Source organism: Typopeltis vanoorti, chromosome 17 (assembly GCF_054136105.1).
Source record: "Typopeltis vanoorti isolate ZY-2024b chromosome 17, IOZ_Tvanoo_1.0, whole genome shotgun sequence".
Classification (NCBI taxonomy): domain Eukaryota; kingdom Metazoa; phylum Arthropoda; class Arachnida; order Uropygi; family Thelyphonidae; genus Typopeltis; species Typopeltis vanoorti.
This window is the reverse complement of record NC_143565.1, coordinates 83350219-83378204: the sequence shown is the minus strand read 5'-3', so window position 1 is coordinate 83378204 and position 27986 is coordinate 83350219. Positions and strand designations below refer to the sequence as shown.

Below are 27986 nucleotides of genomic sequence, written 5' to 3'. Positions count from 1 at the left end.
AAGATCTGAGATATTGTGGAAAATTAAGCCTTCTTGGATATCCTCCTTTTCCATACCCTATCTGGAATACTTACATCTATTCATGTAAAGCTACCTTCACTCTCCACCACTACATACAAGATTCAGTCACCTCAAAATAAAAATAGAGATCTTCAAATCTTTGTCTAATAGAGTACATGTTTTCTGCTCAATTCCAAGGATCTCAAATAAGAACTGAACACCATCCAATGTGTCATACTACAAAATGGCTTCACTTCAATGAATTTTAAATGCATCCTGGATATTTATAAGCCTATATCTAAGAACCCAGAATCCTTGTGTCAAGACCCTATCCCATACATCACAGATGCAATTACAAAGATTCTGAAAAAGATACAGTTTAATCCCTACATGCCTTATTTACCATATCAACAAAATATCCTCCTGGTTACTTAATTCTCTTCACTCCACCTTGGAGCATAGGTCTTCCCAACACCATTTTCCACCAGACTCTGTTTTTTGCTTCTGCTTTTATTTGGTTCCAGTTTTTATTCATATTTGTTATTTCTTTCAGTATTGTTCTTTTCCATGTTTCTCTTGGCCTTCCTTGTCTTCTTTTACCCTGTGGGCTCCAATCTAGAGCCTGTTTTACTATTATTTTATTTTCTTTCCCCAACACATGCCCCAACCATCTCCATTTCCTTTCACGTATCTGTTGCACATGGGTTTCTGGTTTGTTCTCTGCCATCTTCGTTTGATATTTGTTTTGGCCAATAATCCTCCTGGTTACCATCCACAAAAGATAAACAGCTCCCTCTCCACTTCCTGGTCTTTATCAGGTTCAGTGCAATTGTTTCTACTTGGACTTTGAAAAGAATGTTCAGTCAAAAAATACAAGAAGAACAATAAACCCGAAAAATCTGACTAACACAGCATGGAGTGGACACTAACCATAATATCCTATGGTCCAATACTCTCCTTTTACATCAGTGCCAGTTTAGGTTTGAGTAATTATTTAAGAAGTATGCTGAAACACTTATACATATTTAAGTTTGGCCAATGTAGGACTGTCTATCCATTGCCAAGATTTGGGAGAGTTTCTTCCTCATAAATGCAAGCAATAGCATGTATGCTTCTCTTCTCCCTCCTCCTTTTTTAAATATGCTATGCTATGTCATTCAATCATTTTATTTATCTAATTTTTGTTATTGTATTTCAAGTTAATTATTTTAATTGCAATCTCATTTTTTTTTTTTTTTGAAACCACTCATATGGTGGCGCTCCAGCACATGGCTCAGTTCTGAAAATAGGATTAACTAACATTCTAGCTTCACTGTGTGATTATGCTGATGCACAATTGGCTTGATGATTTCAAGCCAAAATATTTGCAATAATAAAATTATTCTTTATTCTTGCAAATGTGTCTATTAATCAAATTTAAAACCTGTTTGCAACATATTATAAACACTTACAATAAGAAAATCAACAAAATTATTCATCAAAATGAATAATTCACAACAATAGATACCAGTTACAAAACAGGGTACAGATATCTGCTACATGAAAGCAATCTCTGGGGAAGGAAGAGCAATACAGTGGAGCATTTTAAAAGCTCCACCTTAAAACTATTTCTAAGCTCCCAAGAAAATTATAAGCTTAATGAAAATGCTCAGCTCCCTCTAATGATACAGGCAGAAGTCTACCAGACAAAAGCACTGAATTCATAATATTTAAATTCTATCAATGGATCTACCAGACTACTAAGACTTAGTTCACATGGATCTTGGGCATTATTAGCTCTTTGCCACTAGTTGTTGCTCAATTATTTAAAAAAAATTACAATTACAAGAAACTGCTAAAGGACTCCTAATTTCTTGCTTTGATATGTTAAAACAATGCCTGAAGATACACAAATGAGCTTCAATTTTCCTTTGTCAGAGTATAAATTAAAATTATTTTGGAATTAAAAGAAAGCAATTTTTTTTTTATTCATTATTACTTACCGATGAAGATTATACTAGGATGCATTTCTCGTGCTACAGCAAACAAGGCACGAACAAGCTTTTCCCCTTCTCCAACCTAAACAAACATTAAAATTAGTTTAATCAGATTCTGCTTCTCAAATGTGCCAAAAATATTTTAATGAAACAAATTTTGCAACATAGCAACTTTTCCCAACATGATTTAGCAGCTGCACCTTAACCTTACATTTATATTATTAGTATTCCAAGCTTCCCATGAAATGAACACAACAGCTATTCTTTATACATGTTAAGAACATGTTTGTGACCAATGCCTGAAAGAAACAATGAAATCCAAAAAAATATATGGATGTGTAAACGACTAGTTTCGCTGTTATTAAAGGGCATACAGGTGTACAAAATACATTAAGATGTACACAGAAAACAGCACATAACTTGTAATGATGTTTGAACATCAAATACAGCATAAAGGATTCTGGTCAAGTAAAATAGTGCTGCAAATGTGACTCAATGTGTTCAAGTACCCAACATTAGTCATATATGCTCACTCTTGCCAACAAAGTAGTTGAATTCACAGAAAGATTAAAACTTTAATTTATATTTAGATGAGTGGGATTTAACAGTATCTTTGAGATCAAATTAAATGATAAATTAAAGTTTCAATTGGTACACAGCAATGAGTCAATTACTTTGTACGCAAGAGCATATATTTGAAACACATGCAGAGAGCTATTTTAATCTACCAGAATCCTGTCAAATACCATATTTGATAATAAACAACAAATTACATGATAACCACAGTAATTAACTTGATAAGATGAAAGTGCAAATATTTCGTACTGAAAATAACAGTAAATCATCAGTGAGTAGAAACAAGTAAATCAAAGAAGCAGAAATACCAAGGAACATACAACAATCAGTTTACCAATTAAAAACAGTTGCTGCATGCTAGAAATTAATAAACAATATAAAAACTATTTTTGATGTTTACATAGAATGAAAATCTCCCAAACTTTTGGGAGAGAGACAATCATTCTGATTCAGGTTTGGCCAATGTAAAAGGGATTCGCAACTTTCTTTGAAAAGGCATTGATATTTAAAACTGCTTCTATGGAGAAGCCAAGCTTCATCCCATTGAATACCATTGTAATGAATGCTGTCTGCTGTGTTATTGTAATATCTTCTTTTATTCTTTATTACTAATTAGCAGTGCGAGCTTTTCCTCTCGTAACCTTTCTCACTTACTCTACTGCATATTATGTTTATCGACCTTCTGTATTTACTAGTCGAGTCGTATGCCTATGAACACTGGAAAATTTATTTGTTAGACTGCCCCATCCAATATATCGATATTCAGCATAAGACTCAACAAAATGTCCAGTAGATCTCTCTCTCTCTTACTAGCATAAATTCCTCCAACAAAGTTTACATAAACAGCCGTGGCTCTTAAGTAATTAATCTGCACTTTTAATGCCTTAATTGTTTCCTGCTCACAAGTCTGATTATTTTTAGAAACAGTGCATTGTAAAATAAAGGATCAGGCAGCACTCTTTTAACAAACAATTAAAACACATTTATTTATATTAATATGAAATATACATGAATCAAACGACAGAAGTAAAATTAGAACCCTTTTACTTCAACACTAAATAATCTCTTTAACTCAAAAACTTATTTACTCTCTGCTTACAAATTCAACTTATTAAACTTCTATAATAGATTTAGTTTAATCCTTTATCCCAGTGAGAGCAAACAAAGTTTGCGCCTGAAAATATCTTCAGGACTAAATATAGTGTTGTATAGTGTTGTACTATCTTATCCAGTAAGTAGTGCAACACCAAGGCAACTCGTGGCAAAGGTGGAGCAAGCTACCAGGCACTTCTAACCCAGTATCTCCCATAATGCAAAACACATTTCCTATGTGGATATGTATACTGTTATGCATTAAAGGGATTGGCCATCTACCCAGACTAGTTTCGACCTTTATTGAGGTCTCTTCAGTGGGAGCCAGGCCCAGAGCTGGAGATACCAGGCAGAAGCAGTAGCAAGTCATCTGTGCCTATGGGAGTTGCCAAAAGGTTTATCACCTTTTTTAAAAATTACTCTGGATTTAGAGAAAGATGTTGAAAATTTATTTATCACTAGGTTAGACTATAATAGATTTAGTTTAATCCTTTATCCCAGTGAGAGCAAACAAAGTTTGCGCCTGAAAATATCTTCAGGACTAAATATAGTGTTGTATAGTGTTGTACTATCTTATCCAGTAAGTAGTGCAACACCAAGGCAACTCGTGGCAAAGGTGGAGCAAGCTACCAGGCACTTCTAACCCAGTATCTCCCATAATGCAAAACACATTTCCTATGTGGATATGTATACTGTTATGCATTAAAGGGATTGGCCATCTACCCAGACTAGTTTCGACCTTTATTGAGGTCTCTTCAGTGGGAGCCAGGCCCAGAGCTGGAGATACCAGGCAGAAGCAGTAGCAAGTCATGTTTAAAAAAGGTGATAAACCTTTTGGCAACTCCCATAGGCACAGATGACTTGCTACTGCTTCTGCCTGGTATCTCCAGCTCTGGGCCTGGCTCCCACTGAAGAGACCTCAATAAAGGTCGAAACTAGTCTGGGTAGATGGCCAATCCCTTTAATGCATAACAGTATACATATCCACATAGGAAATGTGTTTTGCATTATGGGAGATACTGGGTTAGAAGTGCCTGGTAGCTTGCTCCACCTTTGCCACGAGTTGCCTTGGTGTTGCACTACTTACTGGATAAGATAGTACAACACTATACAACACTATATTTAGTCCTGAAGATATTTTCAGGCGCAAACTTTGTTTGCTCTCACTGGGATAAAGGATTAAACTAAATCTATTATAGTCTAACCTAGTGATAAATAAATTTTCAACATCTTTCTCTAAATCCAGAGTAATTTTTAAAAAAGGTGATAAACCTTTTGGCAACTCCCATAGGCACAGATGACTTGCTACTGCTTCTGCCTGGTATCTCCAGCTCTGGGCCTGGCTCCCACTGAAGAGACCTCAATAAAGGTTGAAACTAGTCTGGGTAGATGGCCAATCCCTTTAATGCATAACAGTATACATATCCACATAGGAAATGTGTTTTGCATTATGGGAGATACTGGGTTAGAAGTGCCTGGTAGCTTGCTCCACCTTTGCCACGAGTTGCCTTGGTGTTGCACTACTTACTGGATAAGATAGTACAACACTATACAACACTATATTTAGTCCTGAAGATATTTTCAGGCGCAAACTTTGTTTGCTCTCACTGGGATAAAGGATTAAACTAAATCTATTATAGTCTAACCTAGTGATAAATAAATTTTCAACATTATTAAACTTCTAGTTAATTCACAAAGAGGTTAGCTAACTCTGTTAAGTTATTTTTACAAATTTGATATCAACTTCTAACATGTCAATTGACTCTCTTATGGACACTTCTTATTACTATTAAATTAATTCTTAACAGTCCGTATATAACATATCTCCTAGATTATAAGAGAAAATGTACAAAAGGATGGAACTTACAGAGGCTCTGTATCGCACATTCTTGCACTAAAATCTTTATGACATTTTTTTTCATCTTAGATCTTGAGCTTCCTTCAGGAGTGTCTTGCTTCAGCGGCATCACATCAGGATATTGGCAGGCTTTTGGACTGCAATCTGTGGTACTCGAATAGCACATGCAAGAGGTTTCAGCATATGGGCAAATTCTCCTCTGGATCCTACTTCAGGAACTTCTACTTCTGTCGACTTCTCTGTTCTAACTGCCACCACTTCTGCTACTAATTGCTGATGACTGTGCCTCTAACTGCCGCCAACTGGCTCTCTTCGGTAACAGCGCTTCACCTTGCTCTGTCAGCAACTGGATCTCGGCTCTCCTCTGTCGGCAAATGGACCTAGATTCCCCTGCTTAGTAACTGGGGTACCTCTCCACTTTTCTCTGCCGCCACTGCTCTGGTTCTGACTGCCTCTCCTCCTGATGATCAGCTCAATCCTCTTTTATTTTGCGATCTCGGGACCTTGCACTAAGAGTAGTAAACTCCGAAGAATTCAAAATGACTCTTTCATTTTCTTTTAAGTTCAACCCGCTCTTTTTTCTCCTCCGTGCACTCCTTTGATTGTATTTTGCCAGGCAGTGGAAACTTCTCTAAAACTAGCGGACCTCTTTGATATTTTCCTTGTCTTGTTGGCAGCGGAAACTTCTCTAAAACTAGCTTTGAAGGTGTTCATGCACAGAGCTTGCAAACAACTTTCTCATACACATAACTGTAAACAAGTTTCTTGTGCTCTTACACATAGCTATATAGAAAGTTCTGATGCCAAAGCATTGCCTTTGTTTTTGACGTTAAAACAGTAAATACAGTCACTTCCCATAGGGTTAAACATTAATATTTAGCAAAATATACATAGAAACAAACAAGGTTATTTACAGTTCTCATGAGACTTGACCTATGTAATAGTCGATGTAAAGTGCTTTGGTATTTTTAAGCTACATCGAGTTTTTACACCATGTTTAGTTTCAATACTATGTTGTGCCAGACTAGACTTTTGAGGTTTCATGTATTCAATATAATACTGATGTTCATTAATTCTTAATATTGATTTTTAATATTAATTCTGAAATTAATTTCAAAGATTAATAACAACTAGAAAACATCCTTATTCTACCTATGATATTTAATGTGTTTCAAGTTTAAACCAAAAATAACTGAAACTGGATTCATACATGAACATGTGATGAAATCATTTTTCTTTACTGAATCACAACCTCAACAAAACTAATTACATATAGTTGTTATCTAACTTCAATCAAGTGATTTTCCAGAAAGATAGTATTCTATTACAATGGGAAGAGATTGACCAAACTGGTGATCAATTCCATGAATCCCCTCAGTTCTGACTTCTTTTTGTGGGATAGGATATCTCAAGGACACTGTGTGCCATAGGAGGCCAGACACAACAGAGAAGCTAAAACTAATAATCATTTCTACTACTGCAGTACTAGGTCTCTCTCTCTCTGAGTAAAAACAGAGAGAGCAGGGGAAAAGGATATTGACATGTCCTCCAGATGACAAAGAGGGAAAATTTATGGTGAAGTGGAAGCTGGAAATTATGTGTTGCACGTCTATATATATACACACACACACAGTGGTGCCTTGGTTGACGACGGTAATCCATTCCAGGATTACCATTGTTATCCAAGGCGCGATTCCCCATAAGATTTAATTGAAAATCGATTAATTTGTTCCGGCTCCTCCCCACAATCATAGTACATATTAAAAATGCAGATAAAACTCATTTAAAATGTCATAAAAATATGGTAAATATCATTTATTTATTATACAGTATATGTTTTTGCTACAAAAAAATTAACATTAATAAAATGAATTGTTCATGAAAACAGTTTTTAATTATCAATCTTCACCAGAAGGACAATTGGGCTCACTTTGGAGTTTTTTTGACAAATGGACCTGTAAAAAAACATGTCAGGGTTGTTTGCTTCTGCCTCTTCTTTGAAATGTTTCTGAAAAACTGCATGGCCTTTTCATTAAATAGATCTGCAGTTCTGATAACCTCAGATTTGTTTGGATTCCATTTCATAGCAACATTTTGAACCACTTTGCCAAAACATTTTGGATTTCAAATTATGACTGCATAATTTGAAAGAACAAATTATGCAGTCATAATTCGTTCTTTCTCTCCATCCTCATCTTCAGATGAAATTTCCATTTCTTTTTCTTCACATTGCTGCTTGAAAAGTTCTTTTGGCTCGTCAGTAGTCAGTTCTCGGTCATGCACATGCATCTCCAATAATTCTTCAACATCTTCTTCCAAGTTAAGATCATGAGCAGTTGCCACAATATCCTTTACCAATTTGTGTCTTTCAACTAAAGTTTCTTCATTACCAAAGGAAGGACACAGTTTCCTCCATGCTGCTTTGAGACATTTCATTGTTACTTCTTGCTAAGCCTTTACAATTAGCCTAATTGCTATGATAATGTTGAATTCTTCCTTCCAAAATTTTCTTAGGGTTATATTGGTAGCCTCACACATTTCAAAGCACCTGGTAAAAAGTGCCCTTGTGTAAAGTTTTTTAAAATTTGCAATCATAAGCTGATCAATAGGTTGAATCAGAGATGTAGTCTTGGGAGGAAGAAAAATCACCTTGATAAAATCTAATTACTCTGGTAGCTCTTCTTGTATGCCCATTGGATGGCAAGGTGCGTTATCCAAGGTTAAAATGGCTTTTAGAGAGACAGCCATTTTAACCTTGAGCAAAACAGACTGTTTTGCTCAAGATAGGCTTTGACAGTTGGTCCAAACATTTCGTGAATCCAATCTCTAAATTCTATTCTTGTGACCCAGGCCTTGCTGTTAGACTTCAACAAACACTGAGATTGGATTTAGAGACATTGAACTTTTTGAATGCTCGGGGATTCTCTGAGTGGTAGATTAACATTGGTTTTACCTTGCAGTCTCCACTTGCATTTGCTGCTAAAAGCAATGTTAACCTATTATTCATTGGTTTATGACCAGGAAGTGTTTTTTTTCTTCTTTTGTGATAAATGTCCTGTTGGGCATTTTCTGCCAAAATAACCTAGTCTCATCACAATTGAAGACTTGTTGAGGTAGGTATTCTCCTTCTTCTATAATTCTTGTAAAGCTATTGACAAATTTATCTGCTGCTGCTTTGTCAGCACTAGCTACCTCTCCATGTCTGACCACACTATGAGCCCCTGTTCTTTTATGAAAGTTGTCAAACCAACCTCTGCTACCTTTGAAATCATCATCATCTACCTCAGAACTTGATCCCAAAGTCTTCTTTTTCAAATTTTGATAAATCTGTTTAGCTTTCTGACAGATTGCATTTTGAGATGTAGTATCGCCTGCCATTTCTCTTTCTTTGATCCAAATTAGTAACAGCTTTTCCATTTGCTCAAAAAGAAGCCCTCTGACATTCAACTTTGAAGTTCCCTTAGCAACCTTAGCTACCATAAGTTCTTCTTTCTTAGCCAAAATAGTTGATATTGTAGAATGACAGGGTTCATATATTCGAGCTAGTTGCATAACTTTCACACCTTCATGATGTTTTGCTATTATTTCTTTCTTCTGTTCAATAGAGAGAATGTTTCTGTTTTTATTTCCCTCACTAGCTTTCTTTTTGGGACCCATTTTGTCACACGGCAAAAAAATTCACTCTATAAAAAAAAATATATGCAAAATACGGTATTATTACAAATTGTACAACACTAAGACAAGGGATACAAAGAACATATCATCACCTGAAAATAAAAGAAAAAGTTCAAAAAAAAAAACTTTTTGAAATAAAAGTTAACAGTTAAATTCGAAACCTGCAATTTTTGACTTAGTGCATTTTGCTTGCAAGGTGACGATATTAGATATAACGCTTACAATAACATACACTGATTAGCAGCTTATAGATACAACGATTATTATACAGATAAGATTTGATTTTGCCTTTTGATGGCGAATGAAAAGTGACACGCACCCGCCGATTTATTGTCTATATGAACCAACACAAAAAATAAATGCTTAAATACTCATTTTCATCATAAAATGCATTTATAACCACAAATTTTAAAATAAAGCACAGTACACTACAAGAAAAGAAAAGAAACAATAAACGGAAAACGTAAACAGCTGGCTATGATGGGTCAAACATACCTGAGCTTTACAGCTATGCTGCGTGACTGTTCTCTATTCGACAATGTCTTCCCACATGTGGCTGAGTGCGATTGGAAAATTCCGGTTTTTTAGATCGGATAGAGGTTCACATAATCGAGAGTCGTTAACCAAAGCCTGTGTCATTAACCGAGAGATTTTTTTCTTACAGCCATTCATCGTTAACAAAGTACATCATTATCTGAGGCCGTTGTTAACCAAGGCACCACTGTGTGTGCATGTGCGTGTGTGCACGCACACACACACAGCTTGGAAAGAAGTCAACGGGCACCATAGTATGGGGATCAAACAGCCATGGTGCCCACCTTAATTAAGATATAGGAACCCCAATGAATGCAACAATGATTGTTGCATTCATTGCTGCAATGAATGCAACAATCCTATGAGCAATACTTTCCACAAGCATATAATAACAATCAATGGGAATTTGGGACCATTCTTCTTGTAGGCATGTAATGAAGTCCTGGACTGTTGTGAGGTAGATGTCCCTTTACCTCAGCTGATGCTTCAGTTCATCCCACAGATGTTCAATAGGATTGAGATTGGAGCTATGTGGAGGTCAGGTGTGGTGATGTTCATGTCCATAAACCATGCAGTTACAGCAGCAGCAGAACTTGATCTGAGATAAAACAACTGAAGATGAATTAATCTAATGCTATTCGAATATGTACTGACAGGGATCTAGTTCAAACAACCCAGTAAGGAGTTAAAGCAAAAAAGAAAATCATGTTTGTACCCAATTAAAGGTAGTTTACAAGTTATACATTTATGTGATTTAAACTTAACTAAGATTCATTCCAAGTAAAATCACCAGGAGCTGAAGCTGCATAATTTTTGATTTTGATGAAAGCAAATTATTTAAATCACCCTATCCTTAAAGATGGAAGAAAGTTTGATTTTTCCTGACATTCTATTAATTATGGCAGTTATTCATTTGGTGGATCTACAGGATTTTTTTAACTTTTCAGAGAGTTTTAAATTTAATTGCAGCTTATTTCCAGATTGTCCAATTTATGATTTCTGCTACTATTTTAATGCTCAAGGCGTGTGCTATTTAATTTGCATTTTCAGACAAACTATTTTATTTTTTTTTTTTTTTTTCAAGATGGTGGCTGCCTTGCAAGTCCTAGGCTGAATCAACAAGTTTGATTTTTATGCACTTTAATGAATACACATATGTGTAGTGGAATATGTATGCCCAAAACCACCTTGATTAAAACCTTTTTTTATATGAAAAAAAATTGCTTCATAGTTTGCAAAAAAAAAACTAAAAACAGCTAATTTTAAAGTCCAAAAAATGTGGAGAACCAAATAAAAATATGAAATTTTTAAGAGATACTCCTGATGGCTAGCTATAAAGCAAAACTGATCCCATCCTGTTATTTTCATCTCTTCAGGATTAGATAGCCGTTGAAAAATGAAGAAAGCTGCATTTTTTTTTTTATTTGGCCCCTACATAACTTTTTTGGAATTCAAAATCAACTGTTTATTTTATGTATATATTTTTGCAAACTTTGAAGTAACTTTTTTCATAGAAGAAATGCTTCAATCAAAGTAATTTTGAGTATGCATATTTCACTGTGTGTATAAATGACAAAAAGACTTGTAGATATGTAGAGCCTACAGGATGAAGTACAAAATGGGGAGGGAGGGAAAAGAACACTACTCTGAACACCTAACGCAGGTGGCTGCCATATTGAAAAAAAAAATCAGTCTGTCTGAAAATGCAAATAATAAATAAAAAAAAACACACCTTGAGCATTTCCTCCTTAGTGCAAATGGAAGAAAAACAGCACAATACACTTCAATTGGAAAGGAACCAAGATTAATTCTTGTTGTGACAAGAGAAATCTTTGTGAGCTTTTTCAATTGAAGGTGAGCTATCCAATCTCATATGGCAGTTGCAGGGTTTTTTCTCTCTTAGAAACTCTGGTTTATGATTTTGCATAGAGGTAAATTGGCTAGGAAGAACACATGCAACTTATTGACAAACATAATGTTGATGGTGGGTGATAGATGACATCATATGTAGATAGTGAATTAAGATAATAAGTTGTGTGTATAGTAGAGTAGAATACCCTACCTCTGAGTTCTCAGATGCTTTGTGGGTGTGACAGAGTAAAAAAGATAACGTGGAATAAGCTGTGATTTTAAAATCCCTCCAAAACTGTAAAATTCCTAAAACTGCGAATTAAAAATATTAGGATGCAAGGGAAAGGGGAGAGCAATAAATTAAATTCTTCCATGTAAAGGATAAAGTAACCAAATAATTTGCATTCATCAAAATATGAAATTATGCAGCTTTAATTTAATTTTTAATCTGATGATTTCACATGCAATGATCTTAAAGTATCTGATAATACTTGAAAAAAAAATTGAGTTTAAAACATACTTACATATTTAGAGGTAAGGGATGCTGCACTGATATTTAAAAATGTTGAATTTGACTCATAAGCCACTGCCTTTGCCTACAAAAATAACACATTAGTGTAATGACACTTAAAGCAGAGCAAGAAAGGTTTAGTTCAGAATCTAGCCAATATGGAGTTACAACCAAATATGCACATATTTTTAAAGGGAGATGTTAACTATACTCTGCTATGTAGGCTATGCTTAAGAAATATTTGCAAATGAAAAAATATTCACAATAATGAATAGATCCAGCATCTTTTCCTTTCAAAACAGTCATGAAAATCACTTTCTGCTGAACTCATAAAAGGAGAAGTACTTTTCTGGATACCATCTGCAGATTAAAACTGATTCTTCTGATGTCTTTTTTTTCCCCCGCTTTAATTTTGGGAAAAGAAATCCTTTTCTTTAATGAGATTTACAATTGTTATTTTCAAATTTAAATGATCTGTATATTTTAAATTTCTTCTGTTTGGTATAAAATTCCTTTTCAGACTTAGCTGCTTCTCTTCTATATTAAGTTGAATGCCTATTATAGCATATCAAGCATTTCATAGTAACATGATGTTGCTGAACATTAAGATTGCTTGTTATAATTAACATATCTACCTTGGAGAGGAGGGGAAGAGCAATTTATCCACTCAAAACACTATGTATCCTCATTAAGTAGTTGTGTTACTCTTTCCTTCCATACCTGTTAAAATAAAAAACAGCTAATTTTTAACTCCCCCCCCCTTTTTTTATTGTGCTAAACAGGTTTTTATCTCCAATACTCTATAACCAGAGTTTCATCTGGTGAACATGCGAACTTTTTCATGTATGTGAAATATATAAAAAACTATGGGAAAAAAAAAAGATTTACACACTCTTCCATATCTTAAAAAGAAATGTAAAGTGAAATTCTTGGTAGATTATCACTCCTTGATATCTACTACTCAAAGTCCTTAGTATTGCAGCAAAATTCTTTGGGTAACTTTTACCACTTTATATCCCCTAAACTTCAAATTTTCAACAACTATCACTCATTCCCCAAGATCCTTTGCTTCCTCCATTTCCTCTAGTATAGTTCCACAAACAGTATGCAGCCTCCCACTGGTGGATCCAAAATGGCAAAACTTATATTTAGTTTTATTAATTGACAGAAAACCCTGAATCCTGATACTAATAAGACTCCTAGTCCAGATGGTATTCCTCTGGTTGTGTTCAAGACATGCTTCAGAACTGATGTCCATCCTGTATCATCTATATAAACACTCATTAATATTCTACTGGCATCTACCCAACAGCATGGAAGCAAGCCCACATCCAGCCTGTACCCAAAAAGGGGAGACAAACATCAGTCATAACTACTGTCCCATTGCTCTCACCTCGGTACTTTGAAAAGTGATGGAGAAAGTTATCAACAGCCAGCTTCTTCATTACCTGGAAACTCAGTTAATTACTAGTGATCACTAATATGGATTCTGCCATTCTTGTTCCACAGCCAACCTCCTAGCTAATCTCACCTGCCTTTAGACTCAGGCTATGGAAAGATGTGGAGAAACTCATGTTATTGCTCTCAATATTCCTAAGCATTTCTGTCTATGACAGATTGTGTGTAGCACCAAGGGCTCTTGAACAAACTGCCATCTTATGGTTTCCCTACTACACTGTGACTGGATTGCCAGCTTCCTCACTGGTTGTTCATTTTGTGTGTGTGTGTGTGTGTGTGTGTGTGTGTGTGTGTGTGTGTGTGTGTGTGTGCACGCATGCACGTGCGTTATGGCTTCCTCTCATCAGATTTCCCCATCAATCCTTGAGTGCCTCAGAATTCTGTGCTCTCACCTACACTCTTTCTCTTTTTTCTGACTTCAAATCCTATTCACAGCTTTGCTGATGACAGTAGCAGTCATTCATCATTTGACAAAGCCTGCAGTACCCTAATGTTAGATGCCTCAAGATCTTCCATAACCAGTGACTTGAACATTGACCTCCCAACATCCTGAAATGGGGTAAAGACAACTTGGTAAATTTCAATGCCAAAAAAAAAAACTCAAGCCTGCTTCATTATCCATAAGCAAAATACTACCTCATTCCCCCCTCTCATTTTTGACAATGTTCCAGTTTCCTTTCAAGATCAACTCTCTTCTTGGACGAGTGGATAGACTTATGTGTTCGTCGTACATGTTGTTTATTTCTTAACGGTATATATTAGAACACAGAAAAATAAGTAAAGAATTAATTTATTAACTTATTGCTGATATTTCGCTGGTGATATAACCAGCATCTTCAGAGCACAAAACACAGTTTGTCACAATGGCAATGCTCTTGCTGCTGAACTGGCTCACTTACGTCACACCTTCTTGGACAATGGCTATAATCCCCATAAGATAAACAAAATACTAAACGCCCCTAAGAAACCCCTCCCACTATTCACCACAGAGAACTACAAAACAGTCGCCATCCCATACATTAAAGGCACATCCGAAAAGATTGCAAGAATTCTTAATAAACATGAACTACGCACCACATTCAGAAATTAGCAACGTGTGGCAAATTAGCAACCCTTATCCACTCACCGAAGGACAGCATTCCCCCTCTATCACATCCAAGAGTCTACAAAGTACCCTGCTCATATAATCAAGCCTACTACAGTCAAACAGGAAGAACTGTGAACATCTGCATCAGCGAACACAAAAGATACATCTGGCATTATCACTATGGCAAGTCAGGCCGAGCAGACCATGCTCTGGATACCCCTGCACAGAAGCTCTTACAAATCGGAGAGATTGTTCTTAGAGGCAACAGAAGCCCTGAAACACACTCCAAATCTCAACAAATATGGCTGTATTTATAAATTTGCCTAAAATCTGGGAGACAGTCATCTTAATAAAAAACTAATACCGATTTTTTCTCTGTTTAGGACTCTAGTCTTATGTGATAGCTACAATTTTTTTTTTTCCCCTTTCCAGATAGAGGGTGCCAAAATCAGGACTCTAGTCTTTGTGTTGCTGCTACAATTTTGTTTAACTAGTCCATTGATTACACCATGTTGTTATAGTCTCGCGTATTGTGACAAACTGTGTTTTGTGCTCTGAAGATGCTGGTTATACCACCAGCGAAATATCAGCAAGAAGTTAATAAATTAATTATTTACTTATTTTTCTGTGTTCTAATATATATACCGTTAAGAAATAAACAACATCTCTCTTCTTGGGTTGACTGTCACGTCCATGGTTCATTCCATCCACCTCTATTTCTTGGAACAATCTCCCCCATACTATTTTTCCCACTGAGTACAACCTCCCACTCTTTAAAAAACATAACAGGTTACGTTTTTCTCCTTAGTATGTTTTTCTCTTAATAGATACTAGGTTAGATTGACTAACCTAGTATCTATTCTTATTTCATTAATTTGCTTGCCTTTTATAATAGGGTTAGATACTAGGTTAGTGAATTGATCTCTGATAAATATCAGAGTTACATATGGGAGAGTACTATCAAAGTACTCTCCTCCTCTTCAACAAATCATGAAGACCATTACCGATAACATTACTATTAATTTAATCTCTCCAAAAACTACAAAAGAAATATAAACTGGTCTATAGTCCGACACACCCTTCTACCAGCACTCTCATGCAATACCACAATCTTACCTCCTCCCACTCCTATGGCACTAGTCTAGACTTTCACAGAACAGCCAGGTCAATGGAGTTGTCAGGTCCTTAGCACATCTCTTAAACAATGAGACAAAATCCTATCCAGTCCCACTGTTATTGACTTCAAATACATAGTATTTGAAATGCATTCTTCTCATATACTTCTAAACCCCTCAAACCTTCCCTATTACTCAAGTAATGAAATTTTTTTTCCAGGAAGAAATATTCCAATATTAAGTGATCACTAACCAGCTCCATTCTGTCATCCGCACTGGTCACTCGATTCCAATTTTTGTCTAACAGGGTCATTTGTCATAACCATCCCATTCCACCACTCTTATTGGTCACATAATGAAAGAATTTCTTAAGATTTTTCTTGGAAACTATAGGGCTTAGACTCTTCTCATATTCCCTTTCCTGGCTTAACTGATCTTCAACCTCTCTTTATGCTATTTCTATAACCTCTTTCATTTGCAGTTTCTGCTTGATTTCATTAATCACCCATGAACTGTTGATCTCTCTCCCTTCCAATTCTTCTATCAACAGAACTGCCCCCCCCTCCAGATGATTTCTAAAATTATAGTCACTTGCCTTATAATTCCATATAAATTCGTTTCTCCTTGATACTTCTGCATGTCTATTCAGCCTCCAAGTTAAGACCAGATGGTCATTCACACCAATCAGGGGAAAAGACTGATATCTCAGATGCAGTCAGATCCTCTGATCCTAGGAACAAATCCCAAACTCTTGATCCTCGTGTTGCCTCTACTACATGTTTCCTGAGACATTTGTCCCTTAAGAACTCCAGAAATTCCCTTCCTTTACTATTGTTTGTTGTTTCCTCTGTCCAATTTATACTGCTATAGTTAAAATCTTCCATAATAAGATCACTTGCTAACCTTATCAGTCTAAACATCACCAACTCCCCCCGGCCTTGTTTCCTGGGTTGCTAGCCGACACTTCACACTTTCAAAACCATTACTCTTACACTTTCTTCCAAATTCTCTCTCAAAGGATGCAAATTCATCACTAATCATAAATAATGCTTCACCACTCCATCTGACCTCCCTGCTACAATATGCAATAATACTCTTCCACTTCTGTCAACCATGTTTTAATGATTCCAGTAATCTTTAGACAGTCTGAGACTAAAAATGCCACCATTCATTTCTTTCATTCCTGATACTTTTAACACAGAGTTTGAATCAATAGTGAATATGAAACTTGGAAAGCAAACTGCTGAGAAAAAAATTATTTTACATTTCTATAAAGAAATATCAATGCATTCTCAGTATTTTTCTACTTATTGACTCCATACAACTCTGCAACATACAAGGTGGTCCATAACAAGTCATGAAGGGGTTTAAACATTTAATAACTTTTTTAAAATTTTTTAGGTATTGTTTCTGGGAAAATTCTCGTGCTACTCCTCTTAAACACTATTATTATTATTACGGCTATTATAGCCTGCTTTTGTTTAGGAGTGTCCCTTATTTTAAATACATTGGCTATTTTTACTCAAAAAAAATTTATATATATATTTTAGGGCATTAATGGGTGAGTATTGAAGGCAATTATAGCAGAATAAAAGAGGAGGAAAAAATTTTGTACATACCTTGTTTTGATACTAGGATGTCTTCAAATTCCATGTTTCTGCTGAAGGTTGTTTATAACAAGGGGAGAAGGGAGCGTGGTGGGGTGTGTTTTGATGCGGGAAGAATAAATTGGAAACCCAGTTTAATTTAATAATAATATATATATATATATATAAAATAGTGTTTAAGGATGTTTTTTTTTTTAAGGGGAAGGGTTTACTTATGGGAAAACTAAATTTTTTTGAGTAAAAATAGCCAATGTATTTAAAATAAGGGACACTCCTAAACAAAAACAGGCTATAATAGCCGTAATAATAATAATACTTATTTTTATTTTTTTTGTGATAATAAAATACATAACTTGGAGATTTTTTTATTAGTTATGAAAAATCATCATGTAAATACCTTCTCCATTTTTGGCTTCACAAAGACAGGCCCTTTCTATGGTATGTTCCATGACAACTGTTAATATCTCTGGCTGCAGCACCCTAATTTCTGCATGAATCTTTTTCTTCAGCTGTTGGATTATAAATTAAAGATACCAAAAAATTATATTTTTGGTTTAATCCTTTATCCAAGTGTAAGCAAACAAAGTTTGCGCCTGAAGTATTTTCAGGACTGGGGAAACTCGTATAATAAAGGCTAATTGCATCACATCACTTGCCTTAGTATCCCATCATGCAAAGCAGAGATAATTACAGACATGTATAATGCTATGCATTATGGGAAGGGTCACAACCCAGACCAGTTTCAACCTTTATTGAGGTCTTATCAGTGGAAGCCAAATCCAGAGTTGATACCAAGGTTGAAGTAATGCAGAAGTTATATTTCCATATACAAGTAGCCAAAAGGTGTCACACCTTATTATTAAAATACCCTGGATTAGAGAAAGTTGTTAGAAGTTTTCCACTTGGTTATACTATAAATTAAAGATACCAAAAAATGATATTCTTGGTTTAATCCTTTATCCAAGTGTAAGCAAACAAAGTTTGCACCTGAAGTATTTTCAGAACTGGACAACTTGTATATAGAGGCCAATGACTTCACTTCACAAGACAAGTGATGTGAAGTCATTACCCATTAGGTAATAGGTAATGACTTCACATTACCCATTAGTCATGTCCTAATTAGTCATTAGGAGTGGAATAAGGACAAAATAATTCTCTTGCTTATAAGGGGAGGTTCTAAGACTGCAGTAGCAAATATAAACCAATCAGTATCTCAGTTGAGATGATAAAAGTACTAGAAAAATTGGTCAGAAAGAGAATTCAAGAACGGGTGGATAAGAATGATACTGTATGAGGGGACAACATGGCTTTGTGAAGGGTTGGTTATGCCTTAACTCTATTATAAAAAGTTAGTAAATTATGAACAGTTGGCTACTCGTATATGGAAATATGATTTCTGCATTACTTCAACCTTGGTATCACCTCTGGGTCTGGCTCCCACTGATAAAACCTCAAAGGTCAAAATGTTCTGGGTAGTGATTTTAGTAATGCAGTGATGGTCACTGCATTAATATAATCATTTTGAAAGAAGTAAGGCCTGATGATTCCTGGTGACAATACACTGCACCAGACTGTGCACTTGAGGGGTTGCAATTCATGCTGTGAACAACCCTTGGAACAACCCTGCTTGTTTATGAAACCATCGAGGAAAGTAAGCCTCAAACAATCAGATGATGGATAAAGTTGTTTTATTCTCTGGCCAATCGTTGAAAGCAGACTGTAAAATTTACATATTGCTGATAATCTATCAGTTTTAATTCCTGTAGTTGGATCTTGTATGGGAAGAGGTGTAAATGGTTTAAAATGCAATACAGTGATGTCTGAGATCATTTTGAATTGCTGGCCAGAATGTCTTCAGATCGACATTCCTGGTCTTCTTGAATGCTGAATGGGGTCTCTGGGATCGTGGCAAGTAGCTTACAGAACCCCTCTTGCGGTAAAAAATGAATCAATGTTTCCGAGGGAACATTTCTGACATTAAAATGGCAGCAATATGTTCTTTGCATCGGAATAATTGATTGAACTGATGTGAACTTTTCCATGAGTGATTTCTCAAATGTTTCTTAAAATACTTGATAAAAAAATAAAATGAAGAAAGTAATAATAAAAAAAAGTTGCATGTTTTAAACTCCACCAGGACTAACAGACCATCCTGTACCATACATTTTCCCATATATCAAGCAATTATCTGGGACATGTGCATTTGTAAATATCCTTCCATGTGCAAATGCACTCCAATTATCAACATATTCCAGAACTGAATTTTCTTTCAACACATTCTTGTTATATCATTCATTACTACTGCTGCTCCTCTCTTACTCCTCAATTCTGTATTATCATATCTGAGTGATATACTACATATCTTCCTTCTCACCTTACTGCTGTCAATTTCTAACATTAACTTCAGATTTGTTGCACCAACCTCATCCACATTCTCAGTTAATTCCCAAGATTGATAAGACTGACTACAACTCAAGTGTTGTAGCTAGTCTTATCAATCTTGTAGCCACTCCATTCACAATCACATCCTCTGATGATATGATCAGATTTAAGACACAATCCTTTGTACTCCATTATGTACTACTTACAACAGCTGTCCTTAAACAAGAAATTAATTCAATATTCCCTGACTCTTCAATTCCAATTAGGATTGCCATAATTAAAATCACCTATAATGATCAACATTCTCTTGCTCACTAAACCGATTTTTGTCTCTTCTCCAGCTAACAGCAATGTCCAACTAAATATCTCAGTCTATCAACCTTCAGCTCACCATACTGCTTCAAACCATTACTATTTTACTTTCGTATCCCAACCATGTGTGACATAATTCCTCTGTTATCATTAACAACACTTCTCCTCCCTTCTTATTCTCATCCAACCACATTTCATTTATTCCAACTATTTTCAAGTGAATAAATTCAATCAATGCAACAATTTTATCTCACTTATTTCTGGAATTCTTGATTCATAAATAAGCATAGCAATTCATTTCTTGGTCTATAACCAAGTTCTAACCATGCCATCCTCCATGTGCGACTTCTCCACACCTGTTCCTGTCTGAACACCTTTATAACCCTTTAACCCTTTTGCCAGATTCAACTGTTCTCCATGCACCCCAGGCGATCAAATACAGAATCCACTCTTCTTACACCATCTCCTTGAATCCCCCATCCCTTTCACTGTCCAGCTTGCTTTGAATCCCTGTTTTCATCTCTTACAATACTCTCATCTGTTCACAAACACTTTGGTCTCACCTGATTCACTCTCCTGCTTGATGACATCACCTCTGACTTCTGATCCCCTGTTCAGATCTCATCACTTTCTTCTAGCAACATTTTTGATTCACAACAAATCATTTAAATGTAATCTACCTCTTTTCTACAATTCCATTTATCCCTCAAATGCATTCCCCACATCAACCCCTTCTTCCTCACAGATCTGCTGGTATACCATTAATGATTTCTGCTTAATGTCTTAACTCATCACTGGGAAATATACCAACTACGCTTTTGTCTTTTGCTCTCCTCAATTTCCTGATATCCAAATCATTCATTTCTACTGCCACTAACTCTTTACTTCTCATATTCAAATTCAAAGCATCCTGTTCATCCTCCCTCCTGGAAAAACAGACCTTATACATTCTCACATCCACTACATCTTTAACAATCTCCATGCAGCACTATTCTTGAATCATTTGCACTTCTTTTCTCCCACAATTTTTCATTTTATTCTCACACGCTTCCATTCATAGTCTGATTTCATTCTGCATATGCCTCATCTTATTATTCAACACCTGCAATCTGGCAATTGTGCTCTCTTTCAGCAATGCTCCTTGCAATATTGCAAAATAACTTTGAATTACTGTGTGTATGTGTGGGGAGGGGTGGAATCTTGGAGTGAAATGTAAAATTTACACACACACCTTTCATTATAACAAATGCTAGAGTATCCTTAATAATCTTGGATTATTGTTCTGATTCTACTAGATCTTTTATCATGGATTACAGAACAATGAGAATCTATGGTGTTCATTATTCTGAGTCAACAAAATGTAAAAACAGCTTGTCTACTGTATTCTCAAATTATCAGAGCAGATCCAGAAGATAGGCTTTCATGGTGAATCATTTAGTACCTTTTATCCACACTTTTCTTTACAAATTTATTCCACCTTTGGGGGGGGGGGGAACCCATGACAGCACAGCAGAGATCCAAGTTAAAAAAAAAAAAAATCTCTATAGTCTGCAATGGTTCCACTAAAAGCTGCACAATAGCAAAGTGAATCTAACATTTGGGATGAAAACATTTGGTATGTTCAATATTTCCTCAATGGGGCATTTATGAAAAGTGATACTAATTCTGGACATGCCAGAAAGGAGTTATCCAAAATGTTACAATTATCTTTTAGTCTCGAGATGACTGCTTTTTTTTTAAAAATTTTATGTTATTATTTTTTTTTAATAATAATAATTTAGGATTCTATTTTGCTGAGATGACATAGGTTGTTACTTGGAGAATGAGTAAGCACACTTGCTAATGTAATTGGATCGAGCAGAATACCTTCTTTATGCGCCTTAGATTTCCATAAATCTTATGATAAGTGGTGCGACTATTTCTTTGGATTTTCTTGCCAAATTATCATTGTTTATGCCATGTAAGTTTATTCTCCTCTAAATAAACTATGCAACAGTACTATATTTCAGAGAAATCTTGTGGTATTTCAAGTCTGCAGACATGTAAATAACATGCAGGGTTTCCTTTGGTCCTGATTCCACTTGATATTAAGAGGTATTTTGGAGAAGCATTATTCCTTAAATATGACCATGAATCCATGTATTAGTGTTGGATGTACTAGTCTAGCTTACACCCAATGTTCCCATTCATTCTAAGAAGAATTTTATTGGGTTGAGATTGAAACTGTGCATGCCAGACAATTATTTTTTTACATTATTTTTCCTCAAACCATGTCACAATAGCACTTGCAATATGACAATGTACTGTCATCTTGAGGGTGGGTCAGTTCTGTATAATGGGACAGGCTTACCATAATGCAATGAATATCTACTGGCAGTCATCTCTAGATACTACACAACTAGAGTTAATGTCAAGAGAAACATCTTCTCCAAAACAGTGTAACCCCAAGAACTTCAGTTGGGATGTTCAAGAATCCCCCTTCACACACACACACAAGCATCCATCTGATAGGAAATTAGCTACTCTGTATCATACACTTCTAATAATACACATTCATGTCCTAATGTTCTTTATATCAGGATACTGTTTACTACTGTAGTTGATGGTCGGCTTAGGTACAGCTACCCTCCTGCAGAAAATAAGACTGTGCAGCTTTGCATGTTGTAGCCTATGCTAACCTGAATCCTGTTAAAGATTAGAATGAACTAGAATACACACACACACACACACACACACACTCCAGAGACAGCTATAATGAAAGATACTTTAAAAAATAAAAAAAAATGCTGTCCTCCAATACCCTTCCTCCCTCCTCTCTTGAGATACTACAAACATTGAGATTTTAGAGAGTAGTTACTTTACCATTAAGATCAGCATCAGAAAACATTTCAAAGAAATGTTACAGAGTAGTATTTCAAACCCATTATTAAGAAAATAAGAATAATTCTATCCACACCAAAGCTTAAACAATCAGATGTATATGAAGTAACGTACCAATATCATTCCATATTTTTGTTAATAGGAACAGTTTTTTTTGAGGTTATATAAAAGAACATATAGTAGACATTGCACATAAAAGGAAAGATAGGATAAACATGTCACTGAAACATCAAATGAAGTGAACTGGAATTCAGTAACCATGCTTACTGCTGTGTAAAGAAATATGAACTTTTCAAAAAAGATATTTTAATGTAACAACGCCATAAGCTTAATCAGTGCATAAAAGAATAATGAATCAATGAACATGAAGTGGTGAATGAGAAAATGAAATCATATATTTTTTTTTTTTTTAAATTGCATTCATAAGGTTGCAGAACACATAACAATTGGTGCCATTTGTGAATGAAAGTTAAGGGAGAAGGAATGATATTTTTCTTGAAGATTCTTAACATATCTGGATATATCTTTGTCAGATTGAGTATGCAAGTTTACACACTCATTTACATGTTCTGACGAACACTTAGTTCTTATCAACATCACACAAGAAAGGTAATAGAACCTATAACACAGCAGTGTGCCATGTGAAGCCAAGCAATTAATATAATGAAGGAATTGCATTTCTTGAACAGCTAGAGATCCTAGTGTCTTAGGGAAAGATGATTCCTACACAAAGGTAACCAAGGAAAATAGACCTAGATCACTGAAATGTAGGAAGTAAAAAAAACATCAAAACTTACAGACTTCTTTATCATTGAAACTGGAGTTGAGCAGGGTTGTGTTCTATCTAATATATTATTTATCATTTAACTTGACTGGATTATGAAAAAACTCAATTAATCATCAAAAGAGAGGAATACATTGGGACTTTACATCCACACTGGAAGACCTTGATTTTGTGGGACCATAGTGCTCCTGTCCTCCAAGTTAAAAGACTTAGAGCTAAAAACTGATGACTTTGATAGCTGTGCAGAAACTGTGGGTCTTCATGTAAACAAGAAGAAAATCAAGGTCTTGCGAATAAATGAAAAATCAGATAAAGAAATTAAGTTAAAAAATAAAATAATTGTAGATGTTGATACTTTTACATACCTTGTATCAATAATAAATAAACAAGGCAGTACTGACGAAGACATTTTACAAAGAATTGCTAAAGCATAAAATTGTTTCAAGTCATTAAATAAATTATGGAAAGTATTAAGTATTACAGTTAAAGTCAAAATTAATATCTATAAATCTATTGTGCAAGCAGTGCTACCATGTGGCTGCAAAACTTGGAAACTTACAAGGCACAAAGTAATAAATTGGACATTTTCCAAAACAAACGTTTAAGAAGAATTTTGAAAATCTTCTGGCCAAATACAATCACTAACGAGGAACTTTTAAAGAAAAGTTTCCAAGTCAATAGATGAAGAGATTCGCCCGAAGATGGAAATGGACCGGACATGTTCTTCACATGGGGATAAACAGAATTCCCCAAGTAGCACTGACTTGGGCTCAGGAAGGGAAACGTTCTAGAGCAGGGGTGTCAAACTGGCAGCCCCAAAGCAATTTCTTGTGACCCACGACGCCTCAAGGAAAGATGAAAAAAAAAGGGTGGTTGTTTTTTTATAATAAAACAGAAATACTGTATTTACTCGAATATAACTCGCCCTCACATATCACTCGCACCCTGATTTTACTTCACGAAAAAAAAAAAATTTTTTTTTAAGTTTTGCATATACATCGCACACGAAAATAAAGTTAAATCACTTTCGAGTCAGGACGATAACTCACTCCCCATGGTAAACAACATGCCCTCCCCAACTGCCACTATATTGCAGATGCAAGGAAAACAAGTAGTTTTATTGTACACTGAATAAAGTACAGAGACATTTGCTGTCTGTGTGATATATTTCTCAACATGTATAATATATTTTTTTAGTGCAATTAGAGACAACTGGGATAAACATGCCACTAACTAATGAATCATATGTCTCCTCCCACATTAACCATGCTGTTCAGACTCAAGCAAAACCATATGTTGCACCGGCAACCACAGTATCTAACTAAAAACTATTGTTTTTAGTTAGATGTGTGTGTGAGTGCGCCCACTAACCCAAACGCAAAGCAACAATAAAATTAAGTTCGGTTTAATTTGGTTCAAATGCCATCTATTGTAAATATTAATAAAAAAAAATTCAGCTAATGCCTTTTATTCCCGTAATATAAATATATATATATATATATATATAATAAAAATATTCTTTTTTTTTAGTTCTCATAATCATTATACTATTATTTTATGTCTTGTAATAACTTAGAATAAATAAAATTTTTGTTATTAATTTTTCAATTTATTTATACTCGTTCTTTCACTTCTCTTCGATTCTAATTAGTGAAGGTTTTTTTAGTCAAAAATTTTTTGTGGCTCACTTGGGATACACTTTTATAGCAAATGGCTCTCGGTCCAATTGAGTTTGATACTCCTGCTCTAGAGGTTGCCCAAAATTGACTTAGAAAAGAATGATGGAATCCAAAATCAAGGCGCCAGGATGGGCGAGCTGGGCAGAAGCAAGAGCAGCTGCGAAGGACAGGGGCAGATCGAAACCAGCATTGTAGCCTTATGTGCCAGTAGCCATGGAAAGATTTGATGATGATGACCAAATACACAGAATCAAAGGACTTATCACATAGAGTAATCACATTAAGTCAGCCTTTTGCATTATGAGTTTTATGTCTTGAACTTCATGCATGATAGCTACAAAAAAATGTTTATTAAGCTTTCAGCAGTTCTATCTGCCAGCAATATGTTATATATCACATTTAGCATGTCAGAAAGTATAACACATAATTACTCATAAGGGCATATTAAAACATTATTTGATAACGTAATTTTCTGCTTTAAAATCTTAACAGAACTAAAGAATATACAGACAAAAATAGAAAGCAACACTTTTTTTTTAATTCAAACATAAGGTAAATAATTATTTTAGTGATACTTACAAGCATTGTTTTTCCATTTCCAGGAGGGCCAAATAACAACAGTCCTCTAGGAGGTGCTCTAAGACCTGTGAACAGCTGCAAACAAATTATATTAATGCATATTTTGTGGTGAAAATAGCATTGCAGGGGGTGGGGAGAAACTGTTATAATAAGCAATCAAGTTTCTAAGATGCCAAGACATGATAACTATGACAAGAGATTGAGCTTAACATGAAAGGAAGATGAAAAGGAATGTTATAAGAAACTTCACTGCTATTATCTGTTTTATTATCAAGAGTACATACACTGCTTGGAAAAAAGTTAACAGATTCCATAGTGTGAGGAACAAACAGCCATGGCAACCACCATAATAAAATGTAGCACCTCCTTTTGCTGCGATGAATGCAGTAATCCTATGGGGCATACTTTCCACAAGCATAGGATAGCAATCAATGGGATTGAACCAATCTTTCTGTAGGCATGTAATGAGGTCCTGGACTGTTGTGGGATGGACATCCCTTGGTCTCACATGATGCTCCAGTTCATCCCACAAATATTCAATAGGACTGAGATCAGGGCTCTGTGGACACCAGTCAAGTGCGGTGATGTTCATGTCCACAAACCACGCAGTCATAGCAGCAGCCTTATGGCATTGACTTGCTGAAAGAGACAATGGTCAGTTCCATAGAAATGCCACAAAGTAGAAAGCATTGTCCATAATGTTCAGATACCTCTCTGAGTTCAATGTTTGTGGCACCACAAACAGTGATGATCCCAGGCCAAACCAAGAAAAACAGGGCTGTACTATCAACACAGATGCCTCTGAATTTCATAGTTGGAGTTACTCACTATGTAAGAGACATTTACCAAGCATCTGCCACACCCAGACCTGTCCATTTCCTCAGTAGAGGGTGTAGCATGATTTGCTGTTCTATAACACCAGTTTTCCAAGCTTCCATTACCAGTGGACATTCTCTTCGCACCACTAAAGATGATGCTGCATGTTGGTTCGTGGGGGGGCTTGCATATTGTGGTCCTGCAATGGAAGCTCATCATTGTGTTTGTGCAGATTCATGTTCCATTCAATTCCTGGATCTCTGCATTCAATAGTTGTCTGACGAATGGCTGTTTTACATATTATCCAAGTGTGAGCAAACTTTGTTTGCTCACACTTGGATAAATTTTAAACTAAATTTATTATAGTCTAACCAAGTGAAAAATAAACTTTCAACATCTTTCTCTAAATTCAGAGTAATTTAATAAAAAAGGTGGTACACCTTTTGGCAACTCCTATAGGTAAAGATGATCTCGCTATTGCTTCTGCCTGGTATCTCCACCACTGGGCTGGCTCCCACTGAAGAGACCTCAATAAAAGTTGAAACTAGTCTGGGTAGTGGCCCTTCCCTTAATGCATAACATTATACATATCTGAAGATGTCTTTTGCATTACATTATGGGAGATACTGGGATAGGAGTGTTGGTAGCTTGCTCCACCTTTGCTACGAGTTGCATTACCTTACCCCCAGTAAGGTAGTAACAACACCATATTCAGTGCTGAAGATGAAAATATTTTCAGGCATAAACTTTGTTTGCTCACACTTGGATAAAGGATTAAACTAAATTTATTATGTTAGGAATCAATTAGAGATGAAACATTTAGTGATCTTTTAAGCTATTCTATCCACTATCGTGATATGAATTATGAAATTCGAATCCTTGTCTACCATCACCCTCAAATCCCTAGCTTCAATTTCCTACTATAATCTCATTAACATAATCAAATCTCCTGCTGAAAGTACATAACCTTACATTCTGCCACATTAAAATGCAACCATTATCCTGTGCCAAAAATGTCAGTCTATTCATATCATTCTACAATACCTTGAAATATTTAACTATTATCCTCAGATTAACATGATGCACTGGCAAACAACTGGATACTTTCACTGAAGTCATTCCTAATATCATTAATATACCAACTAAAGAGCATGCAGAATCCTATCAAATGCCTCTGCAAAGTTTCGTGTTGTAGCCATTTCTCTTGTCTAACT

The 27986-nt window shown here is 35.5% G+C and overlaps 1 protein-coding gene across 4 annotated transcripts in view; it reads right to left on the bottom strand.

The window, feature by feature from the left end:
* Positions 1 to 27986, bottom strand: part of spas (spastin) — a 322787-nt gene that overhangs the window by 68093 nt on the left and 226708 nt on the right. For all 4 annotated transcript variants that reach the window (XM_090407599.1, XM_090407596.1, XM_090407597.1 and 1 more), the window contains 3 exons: positions 25957 to 26031; positions 12087 to 12158; positions 1983 to 2058 (listed from right to left, as the gene is read on the bottom strand). In XM_090407599.1, the coding sequence (XP_090263725.1) occupies positions 1983 to 2058; positions 12087 to 12158; positions 25957 to 26031 (223 nt within the window). The remainder of the gene's footprint in view (positions 1 to 1982; positions 2059 to 12086; positions 12159 to 25956; positions 26032 to 27986) is intronic.